We start from the raw sequence: 19,892 nt of genomic DNA, 5'->3' as shown, positions 1-19,892 counted from the left end.
TATCGACACAAAGGTCGGAACACAACAGTGGCATACAGGCCAGAACACGACAGCGACACAAAGGTAGGAACATGCATGTCGGAATACAATAGTGATGCAAAGGCCAGAAACATGACACATAGGCTGGGACACAACCATAGTTCATAGTCTAGAATATAACAGTGGTGTGAAGGTCGGAACACGACACACATGTCGGAACACAATAATGGTGTGAAGGCTGAAAGTGTAGAGCATCGCGCGGGGTGCACGACAATGGTAGCCCGAAGGTCAGATAGACACTGGAAACATACGACAGTTGAGGCAGCGACTAGCTATTGTGTGAGGACGACATCAGTTGGCTGTGGGGCAAGGGTAGCAACCCCAGAGGGTGAGGCAGCGCCCTTGGTACTACAGTGGGAGTGCCAGTTAGAGAAACGGAGGCGACGTCTGGCCGAGGTGGCAATGCAGGCTGCTACTCTTGTGAGGGGAGGTGATGACGAGTGCTACGAGCCAATGAGGGTGGCATCGGCCTGGAGAGGCAAAACGAGGAGTGGCCTGTGGGGTAAGGTGGCGTCGGATGGAGAGGCGTCGTGAGCCCAACCTCATGACGCCAGTGTGTGTGAGCGGGGGCGACATGCGTGGTCGCAACCTAACCTATAGCGAGGGTTAAAAGGTGGAGACGGTCGGAGGCGACAACGGCGGTGGCAATGATGGTGGCCGGAGGCGACGAGGCTACCAGTGTGAGGGGAGGAGGCGCATATGAGAGGCGGTGGCGGGAAGAAAACCCCCTCCCTTCTCTAGCGTTGTTCAACCCTAAAGGAAAATGCATCGCCCAAATGACCAACATGTACTTCCCTCACTCTCCCTAATACCTGTGGGGCCTCCAAATACATCCAGAACACAAGTCAAAGTACACTAGTGGAGGCTGACGTTAACGATGTAGCCTCTTTGATGGTCAAGTCAACGCTGAGCTGAAAAGATGAAGCTCATGGAAACACAAGAGAAAAAGAAATACTTAAGAGAGAGAAGAATTGTTGGTAGAGAAGACTTGTCTACGTGTGCGATAAGAAAATCATTAGATTTTCACTTCCCTTTATCGATTCTTATATAGTTGATAGGAAGAATCTCCACATGAGATGCCCTTATGCCCATTAGTTGTCCACATGATCCTTGAGAGGTGGTTAGGGCATCAGAGGCGACAACCATTGAACTATATATGTTTACATGGTAGGGTGGAATCTCCACTTAGGATGTTACAGTTCTACTAGTTGTCCGCCTGAGAGACAGTTAGGGCATCTTCAATCATTGAATCATATATTAACATGGTCGGGAGGAATCTCCATATAGGATATCACATTCCTACCAATTGTCCGCCTGAGAGATAGCAAGGCCGGCTCAAGACATAGACTATTAAGGTATATACGTAGGGCCCTATATATATGTGTGTGTGTATGTGCGCGCGCGCGCTTGGTCGGATGGAATCTCCACGTAGGATGTCACATTTCTACTAGTCATTCGCATGAGAGACACTTAGGGGCACCGAAGATGGCAATCATTGAACCATATACTATCATGGTCGGGTGGAATCTCCATATAGGATGTCACATTCCTACCAATTGTCTGCCTGAGAGATAGCAAGGCCGTTATATATATATATATATATCTTGAAAAATAAGTTTTAGTATAGATTTATTTTCTATGATAATTTTAATTTTTACTAACTTAGATTCTGTTTACTCGTCAAGATTAGATAGATTAGATTTGATTGATAATTTTAATTTTTTTATTGTTTGAGTAAAAGGTAAAATCATCACTTTAGCGACCTCTACAGGGCGACCAACACTCTATGGAAGGATATAAATCACGAGAGTATTTGTCCCAGTGTAGTGACCTTTGACATCGGGGAGGGTTACTATTTTATAATTAAAGTTAGATTTGGTTGATAATTTATTTTTATTAAAATTTGACTTGTAATTTTTAATTTTTTATTGATAAAAAATTAATTTACTCATTAAAATTAAGTTTGGTTAATAAATTTAAAATATGTATTACTTAATTGATATTTTTTAAAAATACTTTAGAAAATCAAAATATATTTAATATTATACTATTATTTATCTCTAAATTTTATATATTTCTTTTTTATTTTGTTCTTTCATTGTCTTGTACCCTTGCTCCTTTAAAGTTATTATGCATACTCTTTTTTAATAATTCATCATCAATGTTTATCAACTAAATAATTTTGTATGAAGCTCTCACATATATGAAATCTTGAGGAAAAGTCTATTATATGCGGTGACTATATTTACTATTCTATTTTATTATCTTTTGGTCATGCAATAATAATTTTATCATTATATCAAAACTTTCCCTTCATCGAAGTTAAAATTGATCGATATTTTTTTTTAAAAAAAATAGCAATTAAAATGCATATTAATAGTATTACAATAATTTATTATCCGTTGTCAAATTAGTTAGCATTTTTAATATTTTAATGGAAAATTTAACTTTATTTATTTAATTAAAAATATTTATATATTTGAATAAATTATGCTTGAAAATTTATCATAAATTTTTATTTTTAAAATTTTATTAGAAGTGAGGTTTGGGAAGATACCATTTGAAAATAATCTTTTGCTAGGTATGAAATTGTCTTTTTTAATTTTAATAATAAATTTATGTCTCTAATAATATTTTTAATATTTATTTTTTTAAGCAAATAGTAAGGCCTTACAAAAAAAATTGACTTCAAGAATGATTGAGACGGCCTGGAGATAGATAGAGCATTGAAGACAATAATTGTTCGGTCATATACTGACATAGTCGAGCGAAATCTCCATGTAGGATGACAAGTTCCTACCAGCTATCTACCTGAGAGGGGTTTAGAGCATTGGAGGCGACAACCGTTTGATCATATCTCTGCAATTATCATACTTTGGCCAGATATCACCTTTTGCCCGAGTTGTCAAAGGCTGCCAGATCGTTAGCTAGGTGTGCGCAAATTGTCAAAAGTTGAGACTGAGTAGTCGGTTGCTGTCGATAGCCAATTGGACTTCTTGAATTTGAATGAGACGTTGTTAGACGAAGACTGAGTGCTCGGGAGCGTAGATCGATGGGTTTGGGAGTGACACTAAGTGCTCAGGAAGTGACTTGAGTCCCAATGGGATGTCGTAGGATGAAAGTCGAGTACTCGGGAGTAGACACCGGCGGGCTCAGGAGTGAAGCCGAGTGCTTAATAAGTGGCTTGAGTTTGAGTGAGATATTGTAGGATGAAGGTGAGTACTCAGAAGTGATGACTTTCCTGAGTCTGAATGGGATGTTGCTAGATGAATGCTGAGTACTCTGAGTTGGGAGAGCTCTAAAAAGGAGACTAATATGTCAGAAAGTAAGACCAGACATCAACTATCATAATAGACCCATAGTGACTACTATAATAATTTTATAATGATTTTAATTTTTTCAAAATGATATTAATAAAATTTAAATAATACTGATTAAGTCGATAAATATTTTTAATATATAAATATTCTATATATATATTTTTAATTAAATTGAAATAAAAAATAATTTATTTTAAATCCGTTATAATATTTATTCCGTGACTATTATAATATTTTCGATATAAAAATATATTACTCTTTTGAATATAAGATGTTCTTTTGATAATTTTAATATTAAAAAGGCTCTTTTAATTTTTACCGTAATACAGATTCAGTATGTGTGGGGTGATACCTACTTGATATTAGAAAACACACTAAAAATGTCATTTATGCCTAGTCGATGTTAGAAAACACACTAAAAATGCCATTGCTACTAAGACAACTATACTTGATTATCGTCTATATTTAAAATTTAATTTTTTTAATCTTGATATCTAACTCTTCCAACATATTAATCTTAAAAATAACCAATCCAATCCTATACAAATTTCTCACTAACTACTAGAATAAATCAAAAAATATTTATAAATACTTATCTAAATAGTCAACATTCTTAGATGCATTTAGTTGGGGGCAACTATCTTTGATATTTTATTTAAAAAATAAATTTATATTTTAAAAAATATTAATATTTAGTTTTATAATAAAAGATAATATAGTAAAATATTAAATTAGATTATACATTAAAATCTTCCAACAAATAAATTTTTATTACATTATCTAAATCGAACCAAATAATATTAAATTATATTTTATTCCTTATAATTTATGTGATTGTAATAGATTATACACGATGACACTTGTACCAAACTTATTATCATCCGACCAAAGAAAAATCCATATAATGCATTGCCCTTGAATATATATGATTAACAACTTAAATGACCTAACTACTGTACCATTATCCAAGGGCTTTTACGGCAGGATGAAACAATATGTTGTGGGCAGAATCCACAAGTATCGTCAAAATTGATTTCATATACTACTGGGCCATTACATTTGGGGTCCAATTATTACCATTAGAAGGACTCTTACTCTTGTTAACTGGAGCAAGAGGTATTGTTTTTATTTATTGGTTTAATAATCAAAATATTCTAAAAAGATTTTCCCTATTAAAATTCAAATTTTGATCCTTTAATATTCTGCTTTACAGCGCACTCAAAAAAAAAAGATTCTTTAGAACAATGATCAACCAATTTTTGAAGCCTAGTTTATATTTCCCAAGAATGATAGAATTTGAGTGAATCGGTGATAATTGATTTTGCAACTAGGACACAAATTCTTAGATAGAAATCAATTGCACAAACAAATAAATATATAAAACAAATAAATAAAATGTTGTATTGTTATGAAAGGTTGAAAAAATCCTCAAGGGGGCAAAATATTCCAAAACATACGTATCTGAAAATCGCATAGTTCTTGTCTCACAAAATATCGACTTTAATTTTTATTAGTGCACTTTCTTTCGATTGGAGACGGAAAGTCGAGCAAAAAACATATGTCAAATCATCCAAACATGCAACCCAACCATTCTGAAGTAAACGAAAACACAACTTGCATGAACTTTAGTTGTTAGCCAAAATTACTGCTTGACAACAGATCAACGATACCATACAACGTTATTTTTTTTTTTCAAAAAAAACTATTTAGGATCCACACAGCGGTAGAAGTTACCAAAGCAGGAGGTTGCTTAAAAATCGAGCATTTGTCCTCGAAGCAGTGCTTCAGCTTTCCGGACCTGCTTCACAGGCCCAATGATGAACACCTACAACCATTATCGACATCAGGCTGAGGCCTAGTAATATTTCATCCAATTACAAGGAAACGAAAACGTATGTAGTAATATTGCATGGAATTACAATCACTTTGTTACTGGTGCAGTTCATTTCAAGAATGGAAAAGAAAATGTATGTAGTAATATTGCATCAAACATACAATCGTTTATTACTAGATATGCTTCTGAATGCGCAAAAGCATGCTGAATATTGTTACTATGACATAATACCAACTACACCATTCCATGAAGATTAAAATTTTGGCAAATGAGGGATACTTTAAACCTTGCTAAAGTCAATGTTTTAGGATGCAAACTGTGGAACAATATTTTGTACAGAGTGGGCCTACTAGATTTTATATGAATTGTTAAACTGTTTCATGACAGCAGCTTTTACATCATCACTCTGCTGCGTTCACAAAAATCATATAAAAGTGAGAAGTAGAAGCATTTTTACCTTGTCAGGGGGGCCCTTTGCACCACCAATAATGATCTCCGCACTGGAAGAGAAAGGAGAAACAAAAACTCATTATAGTTATTTCTATTCAAAGGTATCTGGTTGAAATGAATATTTAGTTCAAGATAGAGACAGAAAAAACATACCCGCAACATTCTTTCACAGACTGGATAGAAGCTCCCCTTTTACCAATCACTCGCCCCATCTTCCCAGGAGGAACATTTAAGATCGATAATATTTCTTGTTCAGGAGAATAACCTTCAGCAATTAGGTCCTCTAAATAACATAACACAGAAAACAACTGCCATGTTAATGTTCTTGTTTGCCCAAAAATAAATCTATGTATCTGGGATATTAAGAAATTTTCATTGCTTCTTCACAGATCTACTGTTTAATCAGTCATCAAAGGGTGTGCATGGTTTGATTTGTCAGCTTGCTAAAAAGTAGAAACCAAACCAAAATATGTTGGTTTTCAAAAATAAAAAATAAAACCAAAACCCAATCCAAACCATTGTGGTTTGAAACCACACCAAAGTGAACAAATTGATTTTGATTTGGGTGAAACCAACAATTGGTTAGTCTAGTGGTAAGCGAGATAGACTCAAGAGTTTCTGGCAAAGTTCCGAGTTCAAATCCGTATAATGACTATTAGGACTTTAACCTTGCCGCCTGCCTCAAACAAGGAATGCATCTTGTGGTCAAGACCAAAAAAGCTACTTTCTAACCAAGTTTTTTGTTTAAAAAACAATAAAAATCACTATAGTTTAAGGGTTATATTGAATAAGGAATACAATAAAGCAATACTATGGCTATCTATGTATACACTCACACAAGAAAAATGAGTGTTATAATGTTATAGGTTTTATTTAGTTGGTTTTAATGGTTTGTATAGGTTCAACCTAAAATTGGACCAAAATCAATAAGTTTATCTAACTTATAAAAAACCCAAACTAATAAACTGAATTTTTTAAATTTGATTTGATTTATTGTTTCAGATCATAGATGCCCATCCCATTGTCATCAGCATACTTGTGAAGGTTGCATGGCCTGTTAACCACGCTGAAGTACAAAAAAACAAGGCCAACAAAGATACTTTGAAAGGCAACATAAGCTTCTAATTCAAATGTTACTTCCATATCACAGATTAGCTACAAAGTGAACCCATAACTAATATCAGACAAGATAAATCAGGAAAACTAAACCAGAAAAAGTTCTCTAAATTGTAGAAATATGATAAATGGCCAAAAGCATCTTACATATAGCTACTTGTAATTGATTTTATAACTAAGATTAAGTTTAACTTTCAATGTAAAAATGAAGACCTGAAAGAACAGGAAGAGATGGCCAATCTGCATACTCATTATCATTGGTGCAAAAACACCTGCAATAGAGTGAGCCACGAAGTGCAAGGTGCCACAAGGATTTATTGTTCAGTTTCAACATCATTTTTTGGTAGATATGAAGGAGAAAACGGACATCATCAGCAGCTGCTCGAATCATTATTTCAGACATTGGTCGGTATGTCCAAAATTCAGGATCCTAAAAAGGAGGTGGACACCAATTTAGTGCTTGACCTCTCAAAGGAAATTTTATGGAAGATGTGAAGTGAGAACAGAAGATGTGGAGTGAGCAAGATAATCTTACTGCATAAAAATAAAAGAGAACTTTAATTAAGAGAAACATGTGATCTCGGTAAATACTAAATACATAAATTCTACATAGAGCTCAATAGTTGTTTGGGGGGGGGGGGGTTTGCGGGGTTGTGAATCGCATGGCCAACTCCAAATGATAGAGAAGTACGTACAATTATATTTTCTTTGAAATGTTTATTTACCCATTTGAACCATGTTACATTAGAATCAAACCTGTCTCAATCGATCTCGCACTTCTTCCTTTTCGAGATAGGAAACTCCTGCATGAAAAATCTGAATATCATCAAACAAAATACAAGATACAAATACAAACAACATCACTTAATTATCCATCTGGAAAACACTATTTCCATATAATCCATAGAAGATGAACTAAATTGTAAATAACAAACTAAATCAAATCTTCTATATGAATCTTAGCTTTGCCATATATGCTGATGAAGATACTACAAAAATAGATTGCAAATTGAATCTATAATGGCAAAACAAATCATGGTTGGGGAAAAGTACCACAATAGCGAGGATCTGCAAGAAGCGCAACAAAGGATATGTAGTCATTAGGTGATTGCTTCCTTCCTTCATGCTCCTCTATCAAAGAATATGCAATCTACATGGAAATAGCACTGAGAATGTCATCATCTCAAGAGCTCTTCCATTCTAGTAAGATGTTCATATTTTCCTTTCACAGATTCTAAAAGCAACTGGTGAATCAGCTTATATTCTGTGCAATTGAGTAATAAATTTTTCTTTGTGATGACAATTTAAACTACTGGTGTAAGACGGTTAAGTAGAGCAATAATTAACAAGAAAATGGAATCAAATCTAGCAGTTCATATACACATTTATGTAATTATCCTTGTTAACTAATGAAAGGTGTAAAACCATGAACTAAGCAGACTGGCATACTTCTAAGAAGATGGGATGGTGTTCAAACACTTTCTTTGAAAAGGAAAAGCACATAAAAAATCACAATAATAATGTTTACCTGAGTATCAAAAACACTGTTTAGTTTAATGCCATATTGAAAATATAGAGCCTGTAATTGTAAACACAGAAGATTACATGAATTGTATAGGGAGTGAATAACTGAGAAGTAATAACAAATTGATAATGTGTAAAACTCTAAATTAAATACAGACCTCACTATCCCGTTTGCAGTCATGAATGACTTTCAGAATGTTAGTTGACTCAAGTGCAGGCTTACAAGCCTGGATGAGTGCCTCATGACCGTCGATTGCATCAACAAGGTAAATTGCATTGGCAAGTGCAAGCTTGAAAAGGTATAAATAACAGAAGACAAGTCAGTAAGAGAACAATGCTTTTTGTTCACTCTGTAGTAATTAGATTTAAAGATGACTAACCACTATTAACATCTATTGAGTATTGTCAAATAAAGTGATGGTACATCAATTATGTATACATCCTTTCTAAAACATTGTTTACTGAATAAAATATTAATGCTTCAGATATTTGTTTTTTAAACTGAGGTGGTTGTAGATGGCAGACTCTAGTCAAAATTTCATAAACTAACCATTAAAAAAAAAATCATTTGATTAAAATTTGCAGCAAATGTGAAGTAAAGAGTTCATTAAGAAGAGCTTCATCTTAACAAGAAGACGAAGGAGAATTAAATAACCTGCATTACACATAGGGCTCCTTCTCGACATAGGTCAATGCCCTCACAATCAAGACCAATAACAATCTGCTTATCAGCTGGAGGATCAAGAAATTCAGGTGGCAGCTGAGATGCACTGGTGACAATATGTATAGGAACTGTTGGAAATTCAGATGTATTCTCAGGAGGACCTAATAAAACAAATATACAATTTTTTTATATAAATTATTGGATTGTTGGAGTTATTTGGTGAAATTGCACACTGAAACAGATAGAACATGAACATGAAAATGATAGTAATAAGCAACAAGCACCAAGATTCACCATCCATTTCTCTGTCTTTGGACACCCCCTACAAATTAGTTATAATCTACAGGAAAACTTTAGGAGAAGTAGCAAGGATAGTCTGTTCCATCCCCAAACCCAAACCAACTAGTTATTTACAAAATTAAACAAACTGTTGAAAAGAAATTCCAAATTTTGTAGATCTGTTGAGCTTTCGTACTTCTTCCAACTCATTATATTTCTAGCAGACTATACACTACTTTGGATGCCAGAAATTTCCCTTGAGACAGATGCTCCAAAATAAGTCTCTAACTTCTTTCAAAGTTTTACAGACTTAGCATTCTAGAAAAAGAAGGAAATACTGCAAACAGTATCAAAAGCAGAACATTCGGTAGAAGAACATTGAAAGTACACCTAAACTCATAACTTTCAGAGGAAAGAACTCCTTGTAATTGAATTTCTACAGTGAAGCATGCTGCCTTCATTTGATAACAAGCCCAATTAAATTTGACGTACCTATTCCTTGAGAGTTATTATCTAATAACCAGGGAAGAACCACCAAGTAGGTGGAAATTGCCAGTATGACTTGAAACTGAATAAATGAAACATAGGAGAAAAAGAATCCAGACCCAAACAGATAGAAATCTAGAAAATAAGCAGCGATAGATATCTAAATAGGATACAACGGCAGATAATTAAGGGAATATCTAATAACACAGTGAACATCCACCACAAAGTAACGGAAATTGCCGGTTACTTGGAACTGAATAAAAGAAATAATAAGAATCCGGACCCAAACAGATAGAAATCTAGAAAATAAGCAGCGATAAATATCTAAATAGTATACAAGGGCAGATAATTAAGGGAGTATCTAATAACCCAGGGAACAACCACCAAGTAGGCGGAAATTGCCAGTATTACCTGGAACTGAATAAAAAAAACATAGGAGAAAGAATCCAGACCGAAACAGATAGAAATCCAGAAAATAAGCAGCAATAAATATCTAAATAGCATACAAGGCAGATAATTAAAGGAGTATCTAATAACCCAGGGAATGACCACCAAATAGGCGGAAATTGCCAGTATTACTTGGAACTGAATAAAAGAAACATAGGAGAACAAGAATCCAGACCCAAACAGATATAAATCCAGAAAATAAGCAGCGATAAATATCTAATTAGCATACAAGGCAGATAATTAAGGGAGTATCTAATAATCCAGGGAATGACCACCGAGTAGGCGGAAATTGCCAGTATTAGTTGGAACTGAATAAAAGAAACATAGGAGAACAAGAATCCAGACCCAAATAGATAGAAATCCAGAAAATAAGCAGCGATAAATATCTAAATAGCATACAAGGCAGATAATTAAGCGAGTATCTAATAACCCAGGGAATGACCACCAAGTAGGCGGAAATTGCCAGCATTACTTGGAACTGAATAAAAGAAACATAGGAAAACAAGAATCCAGACCCAAACAGATAGAAATCTAGAAAATAAGCAGCGATAAAATCTAAATAGCACACATGGGCAGATAATTAAGGGAGAAGGAATACGAGGAAGAGACACCATGGAAACAGTAGCATAACGAGCAGAATCTATTGGAACCTGGATCGATCGAGAGATGAGAGAGATCGGGGAGATCGGAAGTCGCCATCGCGATTAAACCGGGAGGGTTTCAAGGAGGAAGAACGGAAAAAGGCAGAGCGGAGGTTTCTAGGATGAAGATGGAAAAGGCGGAGCGTTGCTTACTAATAAGAAACGGAAAGACTGAAGTCAGGTACACGTGGCGAGCATCCAAAGCAGTTGGAAATGCGAGGTCGAGATTCTTATCCGTCGGATGTAACCAAGGAGAGCAGGAATTTTTTGACGAAATAATTGAGAACATTAGGAATTTGGTTTGTCATTAATTTATTTACAAAAAGGGAAGGGCTCTGTATTTTTTATTTTTATTTTATTTTATTTTTTATTTTCCTGTTGTATGGAGACCGCGATAAGACGATGGAGCAAGGAACATAAGAAAATCCTTATGGATGTTTATCCCAAGTTACTCCTACAATAGAAAGTTTGGAATAATATTTGGAGCGATCAATCGCGAATAGACGAGTACAAAGAGAGTTGAATTGGACGAGCCACAAGATACATCATTGAGAACTTGAATACTCCGGTCTTAGCATCTGCGACATTCCCAAAACGACGACATAAGAAAGTTTGAACCATATTTTACTGGACCGCGCAAGTATATTTAAGGATTAACTTCTCTTTCTTTCTTATCGAAGTCAAATACGAGGATATAGGTACATTAAAAAGGTTTAATAAAACACATTAATTTTAATTTAAAATGTTTTAAAAAATTTTAAGTCCATCAATCAATTTAGATATAAGAATATTAATACATTAAAAAGGTTGATAAAAGTATTTTAATTTGAAATGTTTTAAAATTCTCTAAATCTGTTAATCAATTTCGCACGGAACTTAATCATTCAAAAATTTAATATTTTTTAAATTAAGAGTGGATTAATTTTAATTTAAAGTGATTCAAAATTTGATCCAAGCTAACTTAACTCCAAATGGACAAAATTAATTGGTAAATCTAAAAAATTTTAAATTCTTTAAATTAAAATTAATATACTCGTAAAAACTTTCTTAATATAGTTAAGTCCTCGATTCTAAATTCAATAATGTAAATTGAGAATAATGAATTTTTATATTTAATAGAGGAAAAATATGAAGAAATCAATGATTATTTTGTGAAAGAATGGAGGGGCATTTCGGAAATATGCCAAGTGATTTGAGTATTATAAAAGTTAAGTAAGCTAAATAAGAGAAATGTTTAAGTTTGAAATATTGCATCTGGTACAAGAAATCGGGAATAAATGAGCATAAAGAGAAATGAATTAGGCATGCCATGAGCTATATCAGTGAGAACTTGAATCCTCCTGCCTTGGCATCAGTAACAGATTCCCAGAACGATGGCCTTTTCTTCTCGGCCATCTTCTCCTGTACTTTTGCTGTGACCTCATCGATCATTCCAGGATATGATGTGTCAATGGCAGTTTTGAACTTATCGAACAGATTTACCCTGTCTTTGGTTCCGGAGACGAGCTCTCTGGCATTAGGCTTCTGAAGAAAATCCAGAACATTCAGTAAATTACTCCTGCATAGTAAGAATTAAAATTCTGAGTCAGAGAAAACATTGGCAATCTCATCTTAATATCAAGACCATTTGATGGAGGGCATGTATACAACACTTTAAGGGACAGATACTGTGAACAAAGATCTTAAGCAGAAGACATTGGACAGATGATCACTTTCAGGCTAATGACCCCAACCAATTGGGGGATCGGAGAACACATGCAAAGCAATAGAGTTTTCTCTGGTTCGAACACTCTAACCGCATTTCGAGCCACATAACTCGATCCCTGCTTAACTCCACTCCAACCCACTAATTTAGCCCGCCGCCCATCTTAGCTTTTCACTATGTCCCAACCTTCACCATCCTTAAATGATCCATCAAACTCCCAAGCAGGTTAAATAAATTGACAATCGCCTCTCTCACACACATCCACCTTGGCTGAACCACTTCCAATTTGGTTGAACTCTAACTTACCCTCAACTCATCCAAATTTCATCCCACTTGATCTCTTATGGCCACTCCCTATTGAGGGCAGAGCAGTTTCTGACTTGTGGCAGCTGATAGACCAAGTGTAATATGTTGTAAAATTACTTCAATACATACACCCATGCATATTTACTACACTTAATAGCAAGAGATTATATCCTTAAGCTGACAAATGTAGTCTATCAGTATTTCCAACACAGTATTGGAATGTGTTGTGCAGCTTCAACTTTACAATGTGATATGAATTATACAAGAAAACAAGGCTAAAACAAGAAGAGCAGACATTCAAATTGACAATTACAGGTGAAAAAATGTACCATATCTTTGGGATGCACACTATATTCTGAGAAGAGAAGGTGGGTCTAAATTCAAACTAGCAACAACAGTATGGTTATCATTTACCAATTACCCCGCTGAGTACCTAACCAAGAGCACCACAAAGACATGGAGGCAACTTTTTAAACTGAAGATGAATAACAAGCATACATGCTTGCCATTCTCAATAACTCAACCATCAAACTACAGGTTATAAGTATCATGAACCAATGTACCGAACAAGATCAAAGTGATACACAAGGATAGGTTATGCCCGCCTTCATTTTCATAAGTGATGCCAAGTAACTTTTACAAGGAGTATTTCTACAGAACAATTAGATATGAATTTAGGTTACTTGTAATGCTTCCCTCCGAGGTTCTCCATTTAGAAAATTATTATCTGCATTATGACTTATACATGGTTTGAACAACGCTCTTACAACACCAAAACATATGCAACCTGAAAATGTGGATTGCTATGGTAGGTTGAAATGAAAAGGAATTTTTAATATTGTCAATATGGGAATGTTGTTTAATAGGGATGCACTTACATGATTGAACTTGAACCACTTGATAAAAAATAACTAAACCTAACACATGTAGGCCTAAAACTCTTCAATAAACCCATAATCTCCAATATAGGCTAAATTGGTCTGTCATGTCTTACTTAAATTTGATGTTTCAACAAGGTCCAAGATGTAACAATCTAGTAAGGTCTCACATGGGGAGTTGTGGGCAATTCAAGGGGTTTTGTAGGCTTGAAAAACTACTATTAACTAGACGTTAAACAGTTTGGGTCAATGGTGAAGCCTCACAAGCTAATGGACCAAAAGTATGTGATTGTAGATTTTAAAATGGCACAGTTTACTTACTAGACAAGCTCACATTCAAAGGATGCAAGTGTTAAGAAAAAGTTCAGTATTTTGAATCAGTTCAAAATCTAAAGTAGCTTGGAATGGAAACAAAAACACTTAAAAGGTTACACAGAAACTCACCGGCTTACATAATTCTGTGTAATGGCTATAGAATCCTCAAGATTGATCACCAAATGCCACCATCCGTTGGGTATGAATACTACCTCCCCTGCTCTGCACACACACTCCACTGGCCTCTTCTTCCATGTTCTACATGCTGCATAGAAGTTCATGAACCACTCCATAATGGACACTGGACAAGCAACCTCAGCTCCATCAGCACTAGGATGCACTCCTGGTGGCACGATCTCTGGTGGGAACATGACCCACTTCTTTGATCCCTTGATAACTGCATTCCAAGCGGATGTAGAGTTTGGGTCAACATGGAATGACGACCCGGAACCTGCAGGTCCAATTATGATCCACCGATAGTCCGGCCGCTCCTTTCCAAGCATAGAAAACAAATCTTCCCTGAAGTATATTGGAACATCATACTCAGAACCAAGCTCGAGCACCTTGTCTGCAAACTTTGGATCGAAGAGGTAAAGAGGCCGCTCCTCCTTTGCAGCATCAGAATACTTGAAATACCTTTCCATTGTCATCTCCACTGGACCAACTGCGAATTTAACGTCACTACAAACTCGCATTAGTCGTTCTCGGTTCCACCTTTTCATAGCCGGCCAGGTGTCGAGACATCCTTGTAGTAAAACAGGCTTATTAGGATCCTCGAAGGTGTCAATGAATTCCTCGACCGAGATGCCACGGCGCCTCTCGATGTTGTCGATCTTGAGCCACTCGGGCTTCATCTCGATGCTGGCGCAGAGCCAGCTCTGGAAGAGGTAATCCGAGTAGAAGTTCCTGATTACTAGAGTCTCAGAGGGAGGCAGTGGCAGGGTTCTGGATGCAGAGGCGAGGTAGGTCGATCTCCAAGAGCCGCAAAACAGGAAGTCACCGTGAAAGCGTTCGAGGACGAGGGTGCGCCAGAGAGGGTCGTGGGTGCCAAAGACGTACAGAGAGCGGCTGGTGGAAGAGAGGACGGCGAGGTCTCGCGCGGGAAGGAAGGTGAGAACGTCGAGGAGGAGGTCGTCGGGGAGGATGCGGAGGGCGCCGAGGCCAACGTCGCGGGCGTTGGCGGAAGAGGAAGGACCTCCAAGGAGAAGTAAATTTCCTAAGGGTTGGATCGCGTGGAAACGTGAAGAAGCGGAGGGTTTCAGCTTGAACCCCAGCACCTCCGCTCCCTCCTCCATGTCCTCCTCGTCCTCTTCATCCTCGACCTCTTCAACTTCAGGGCGTAGTTCAGGTGCCATTTTGGGGAAGGCGATGACTGATCTCTTCCGCTTCTTATTCTTCTTCTTCCTGACGGCCGCCGGTGGCTTCCTTCGGGTGAGACCGTGGAAGGTGCTCGGCATTTTGCCTCAAAGAGGTTCACGACGAAGAGAGGTGCGTGTGGGTTAATAAACAAGTTGGGCCAACAAAACCACGGGCGGGTTTCGGGCTGGGCCGCATGTTAATAATATTTTATTATATAGAATAAATTTGAATATGAACAATTGATTAATTTGAGAAATTTTAAAATTAAAAAAAAGTATATAGCTCGGAGGTAAATAATGGGTGATGTAGAATGTTAATTACATTTTGATATTATTTAAAAATGCGAGAATTATATTTTTTTACTAATTATTTTTTAAAATAATACATTCCATTAATTTTATTTTATTTTGGCTTCTCCAATTTCACAAATTTTCTCATTTTTTATCCCTATTTAAATGGGCTCGTTCCCCGTGTGTTTACAGGTACCCGAGCCCCAGAACCTCACAAGTTTTGGGCGCATCACAGATTGTTGAAGAGGTTTATTCGCCGCCGCCGCTCCTCGAGAGATCGTCGAGGCGCCGGGAAGAGTGAGAGAGATGGCGCTATGGATGGACGCGGGGGCGTATCCTGTCTCTGAGAGCGAGAAGGCGGACTTGGAGGCCATCGCCGCCATCAAAGAATCCGCCGCCATCGAGCTCAAGGTTAGTTGGTGGATTCTCGATCGTGTCTTTTTTACCCCCCGAAATGAATTAATTTTTCTTAGTTGATTCCTGATAGGTACTCGTTGATATAAAAAATTGGTTTTTTGGTGATTATTGAGAAAAATTCTAATCTTTTCGTTACCTAAATCTGCATTGCTATTTTTTTACAGTGTTGTTTAAGGAATTATAACCTAAAGAGGAGTCTTTTATACTACCATGTATGAAGTAGGTGACTAGAACTAGTTAATCTCTTGTGGCATAATCACGATTTGACGATATTTGAAATGCCAAATTATATAAGACAAGAGGAAAGAGGAAAAGAAGTTCCAATTCTTTACTGTGGGGTTGGTTGTTCATGGAATCTGCAACTGTGGTATCTTTACAAAGCCAAAATGTGGGAATTGATATCCTGGACTCTTAGTTGACGAAGTCTTTGCTTTGTAATCTCTGGGTGAAAACAATGTGTGGAACTTCACTCTTGCAAGAAAAGATCATATTTCTAATGAACTTTCAAGAATTAAGTAACGGCAGAACGTAATCACATTTTCCAAGACTCATACACACTTTGCAAACAAGTTGATGACCTTTTTTTGTGATTATTCGTTCATGATGTTTAATGATTTATGTATCATCGTCCTTAATTGAAAAAAAAGAAGTGAAGGGCAATTCTGTCTTGCTATTTTTCAGTGTAGTTTTGTAAACTGGTACACAAAAGATCATATAAAAGGCAATGTTTTTCCTTGGAGGTTCATAAGTGCGTGTTCTCCTTGTGACAGATTAAAGATACACTCTTGTTAAATTCATTGTTGAGGAATAAACATAACCATTTGTCACTCATTTAACCAGAGGTAGGAAAAATAAGTAAAATATAAATAAATTTCCTTTATTTAACCAAGTTATATTGTTCTATGATTCTGCTTTTGTTAAACATACTTTATCAAGTTGCTGTATTCCTTATCCAACATCATGGCTATCGGCTAATGAAATTACAGCATTCAGGAAAAAGGTAATCAGTTTGTGAAAATGGGTAAAAAGCATTACAAGGAGGCAATTGATTGTTACACCAGGGCAATTGATCAGAAAAGTCTCAATGACTCAGAACAGTCAGTCATCTTTGCTAATCGTGCCCAAGTGAATTTGCTCATGGGCAATCATAGACGTGCTTTAACTGATGCTGAAGAAGCAATTAAGCTATGCCCAATGAATGTCAAGGTTGGTTCTTCTTGATTGAAGCTTCTCTTTGTGAGATTATTATCTTGCATGTAAATGATACCTCTATATACTAGTAATTGATAGGCACTAGCAATTGAATTTTTATGCTTAAATTCGTTATTAAAAAATTATTTATCATGAGTGCTTGAGTTTATTTCTTCTTCTAGATACATCAGTCTAGTCTGAGACTGTAAATTTATTATTGTGGATTAGTCATCCTTTGTTTTCCTGTTTAATATCATTCTTAGTTTATTATTCATGTCATTGCTTGAGTTTATTTCCGTGTCAAGATGGATCAACTTGAATTCATAAATTTAAAATGGTTGATAGGGATACTATAGAGCTGCCAAGGCTGCCTTTTCCTTGAACCTATTTTCTGAAGCCACCTCACTTTGTCAAAGGGGACTTGAACAAATGCCCTCTAATGAAGAGATGAAGAAATTGTTTGTGCAAATTGATTTGCAGAGGCAAGAAGAAGAAAATAAAAAAACTCAAATATTAGAAGTCGTTGCTGCAGCTAAGGTAAGCCATGCTAGCAATATGAAGATTTATCTCCAGGACATTCAATTTGACTACTTTCCTGTCTTTTGATGCTGTTTAGATGCTTTCATCTGCTTTGGAGAATAGAGGACTAAAATTTGGGAAGGCCCAGTATCAAGAACTAACTGGAGTGAGAAAACCTGTATTAGACAAAAGTGGGATTCTTCATTGGTCAGTCATACTTCTTTATGCAGAGGTTATGTCCAGTGACTTCATCGAGGACTTCTGTGAAACTGACGTGTTCTCATCCCATCTCGACATGATATCCTTATGATGAGTTAATTTACAGTAGAGTTGATTACTTTTTGTGATGAGATGATCTTGAAAATGGAAAAAAATGAAATCCTTGACTTTTAAAACATGTTTTCAGAAAGTTCCCAGCCATTACCATGGGATGAGAATCATGCTTATACTAGAGATGCAGTTGAATTGTACTATCAGGTTTGTTTGTATTAGGAGACATCTATAAGAGTGATTCTGTTTTTTTTTCGTTTTTTTGGGGGGATTTTGAATATGTGGTTAACTTATCAGGCTAGCATGGGGACTCTTTTATCAAAGAAGGAAGTTCTCAAGTATCTGTTAGATGGCACAGTTAAGTCTGGTCTTGATGGCCTATTTGATGAAGATAAGGATTTAGAGAAAGAGCTGGATAATAGAGTCTCTTTTCCAGGTATGCTTATCCTGGTTCTCTGAAACCCGTATCAAGCTCGAGCTTCTTATTGATCTCAACTAGAGACATTATTGTCCTCATATTTACATAAAAAAAGTGATCTAATAATGAAATTTATATTGTTTCTTCATTTTTAATATACTACAGGAATTTTCAAATTATGAAAATTTGCAAAATATTGTTCCGTTTATGAATTTGAAGAAAAATTAATAAAATATTATTATAATAGACAACTTAATAAATAAATTTATATATAAATTGTTTACAATCTCGGTCCATGAATATTAACAATGTGAATTTAGTACTATTTTTATATTACTGAGCTTGTTCACAAACATCTTATTTATCTATAGCTTTACTAGGAACCACATTTTAAACCTTGAGGAAAACGACAAGGTTGTGAACTCGTGATGCCTGGAAATTAAAGATTGAGTGGTTTGTAATGAATCCACAATGTCTATAATCTAAGTGTCAAACAATCATGAAAGTGAAACTGATTGTATTGCTTTAGTTTTATCTTTGATAATGAATAGGAATTTTACAAATTAACTTCTTCCCTAGTTTTTCAACAAAATATGATGTATCATGTCTTATTTCTGATTCTTCCCAAGTTATGATATGTGTATATGTCCAGGAAACAATCATGGTAAATGGATCAAGGTGACTCAGAAAAAAACACTCCTTGACATCTTACAGCAGCCTGACTACATCATTCCAGCTATCCCAGGTATATTTCATGTGCTTTCAGTTGGTAGTTTCCTTTCATTTTTGTATTCACCGTTTTTACTTGGATAGGAAGTGTAAAAAGTTGTCTAGTTTATTTATATAGCGAGAATTCAACTAACTTATCCTTACCGTTAACTCATTGGGCTTCCTTTTAGGTTATTGATTTGCTTAACCTTGAATTGTGTTTACCTCGTGCAGTTTTCTATGTGGTTTCGAAGAAATCTGCTTTTTATAAAGACTTCAAAGCCGGAAAATGGTCACCTCCATGAATTCTCAGCAGTGAATATAATTCAGTTCTTTATTCCTGTAGTTGCACTTTTTACACTTGTAACAGTACCAAACAATACACATCTTGTATTCCCTGCGAGCTTTAACATAAGTTATTATTGATCAATGGCATTGTTTTCTTGTTTATCAATGAGTTTTTTTAATATATTTTTTCCAGTAATTTATTTTCTGAGTACAAACAGATCATAGCATCTTTCCACATGCTATATAATTAACCAAATATATATTTCTTGATCTAAAGATAAAGGCTTAGCCAATCAGACAATTGAAGGTGATATTTAATCTCTTATGCTATTGCAGATAATACAGAGCACAGGCGAAATCACACAGGAATCTCATTATTAAGCAAACCTAAACTTGCACTTATTTATCAATTAAGCTTCTTATTATTT

General features: G+C 35.8%; 3 protein-coding genes across 4 annotated transcripts; 1 reads left to right on the top strand and 2 right to left on the bottom strand.

Annotated features, from left to right (window-relative positions):
- Positions 1 to 4,952: 4,952 nt before the first annotated feature.
- LOC122055844 (egalitarian protein homolog) lies at positions 4,953 to 10,930 on the bottom strand. Its single transcript, XM_042617488.1, has 10 exons — positions 10,810 to 10,930; positions 8,939 to 9,108; positions 8,442 to 8,573; positions 8,288 to 8,338; positions 7,813 to 7,909; positions 7,516 to 7,562; positions 6,973 to 7,189; positions 5,797 to 5,926; positions 5,651 to 5,693; positions 4,953 to 5,184 (listed from the first exon to the last, which is right to left on the bottom strand). Exons 1-10 carry the CDS (start codon positions 10,856 to 10,858, stop codon positions 5,110 to 5,112), a joined length of 1,011 nt encoding a protein of 336 aa, XP_042473422.1. The 5' UTR covers positions 10,859 to 10,930; the 3' UTR covers positions 4,953 to 5,109.
- Positions 10,931 to 11,970: 1,040 nt separating this feature from the next.
- LOC122055843 (F-box protein At5g06550-like) lies at positions 11,971 to 15,481 on the bottom strand. The gene is made up of 2 exons (XM_042617487.1): positions 14,134 to 15,481; positions 11,971 to 12,358 (listed from the first exon to the last, which is right to left on the bottom strand). Exons 1-2 carry the CDS (start codon positions 15,459 to 15,461, stop codon positions 12,115 to 12,117), a joined length of 1,572 nt encoding a protein of 523 aa, XP_042473421.1. The 5' UTR covers positions 15,462 to 15,481; the 3' UTR covers positions 11,971 to 12,114.
- Positions 15,482 to 15,828: 347 nt separating this feature from the next.
- On the top strand, positions 15,829 to 19,630 carry LOC122055841 (tetratricopeptide repeat protein 4 homolog). Of its 2 annotated transcripts, none has more exons than XM_042617485.1 (8): positions 15,829 to 16,064; positions 17,064 to 17,276; positions 17,607 to 17,798; positions 17,878 to 18,078; positions 18,177 to 18,257; positions 18,348 to 18,486; positions 19,121 to 19,213; positions 19,411 to 19,630. In XM_042617485.1, exons 1-8 carry the CDS (start codon positions 15,960 to 15,962, stop codon positions 19,479 to 19,481), a joined length of 1,095 nt encoding a protein of 364 aa, XP_042473419.1. In that variant the 5' UTR covers positions 15,829 to 15,959; the 3' UTR covers positions 19,482 to 19,630. The 2 variants fall into 2 exon arrangements, with proteins under 2 accessions (XP_042473419.1, XP_042473420.1); XM_042617486.1 differs by having other exon boundaries at positions 15,839 to 16,064; positions 17,057 to 17,276.
- The last annotated feature ends 262 nt before the right edge of the window (positions 19,631 to 19,892 follow it).

Source organism: Zingiber officinale, chromosome 3B, assembly GCF_018446385.1.
Source record: "Zingiber officinale cultivar Zhangliang chromosome 3B, Zo_v1.1, whole genome shotgun sequence".
NCBI lineage: Eukaryota > Viridiplantae > Streptophyta > Magnoliopsida > Zingiberales > Zingiberaceae > Zingiber > Zingiber officinale.
Note: the sequence above shows the minus strand (reverse complement) of the source record. Positions and strands in the feature narration are given on the sequence as shown.

Bases quoted from the DNA above. Each gene is read 5' to 3' on its own strand.
- LOC122055841 (XM_042617485.1), top strand. From the start codon at position 15,960: ATGGCGCTATGGATGGACGCGGGGGCGTATCCTGTCTCTGAGAGCGAG. The intron at 18,079-18,176 runs ATATCCTTATGA...GACTTTTAAAAC, and splicing joins TCTCATCCCATCTCGACATG to ATGTTTTCAGAAAGTTCCCA. The intron at 18,258-18,347 runs GTTTGTTTGTAT...TTAACTTATCAG, and splicing joins CAGTTGAATTGTACTATCAG to GCTAGCATGGGGACTCTTTT.
- LOC122055843 (XM_042617487.1), bottom strand. From the start codon at position 15,461: ATGCCGAGCACCTTCCACGGTCTCACCCGAAGGAAGCCACCGGCGGCC. The intron at 12,359-14,133 runs GTGAGTTTCTGT...CTTACTATGCAG, and splicing joins ACACAGAATTATGTAAGCCG to GAGTAATTTACTGAATGTTC.
- LOC122055844 (XM_042617488.1), bottom strand. From the start codon at position 10,858: ATGGCGACTTCCGATCTCCCCGATCTCTCTCATCTCTCGATCGATCCA. The intron at 7,190-7,515 runs GTTTGATTCTAA...CCTCCTTTTTAG, and splicing joins TGCGAGATCGATTGAGACAG to GATCCTGAATTTTGGACATA. The intron at 5,694-5,796 runs GTATGTTTTTTC...TTTCTCTTCCAG, and splicing joins TCTGTGAAAGAATGTTGCGG to TGCGGAGATCATTATTGGTG.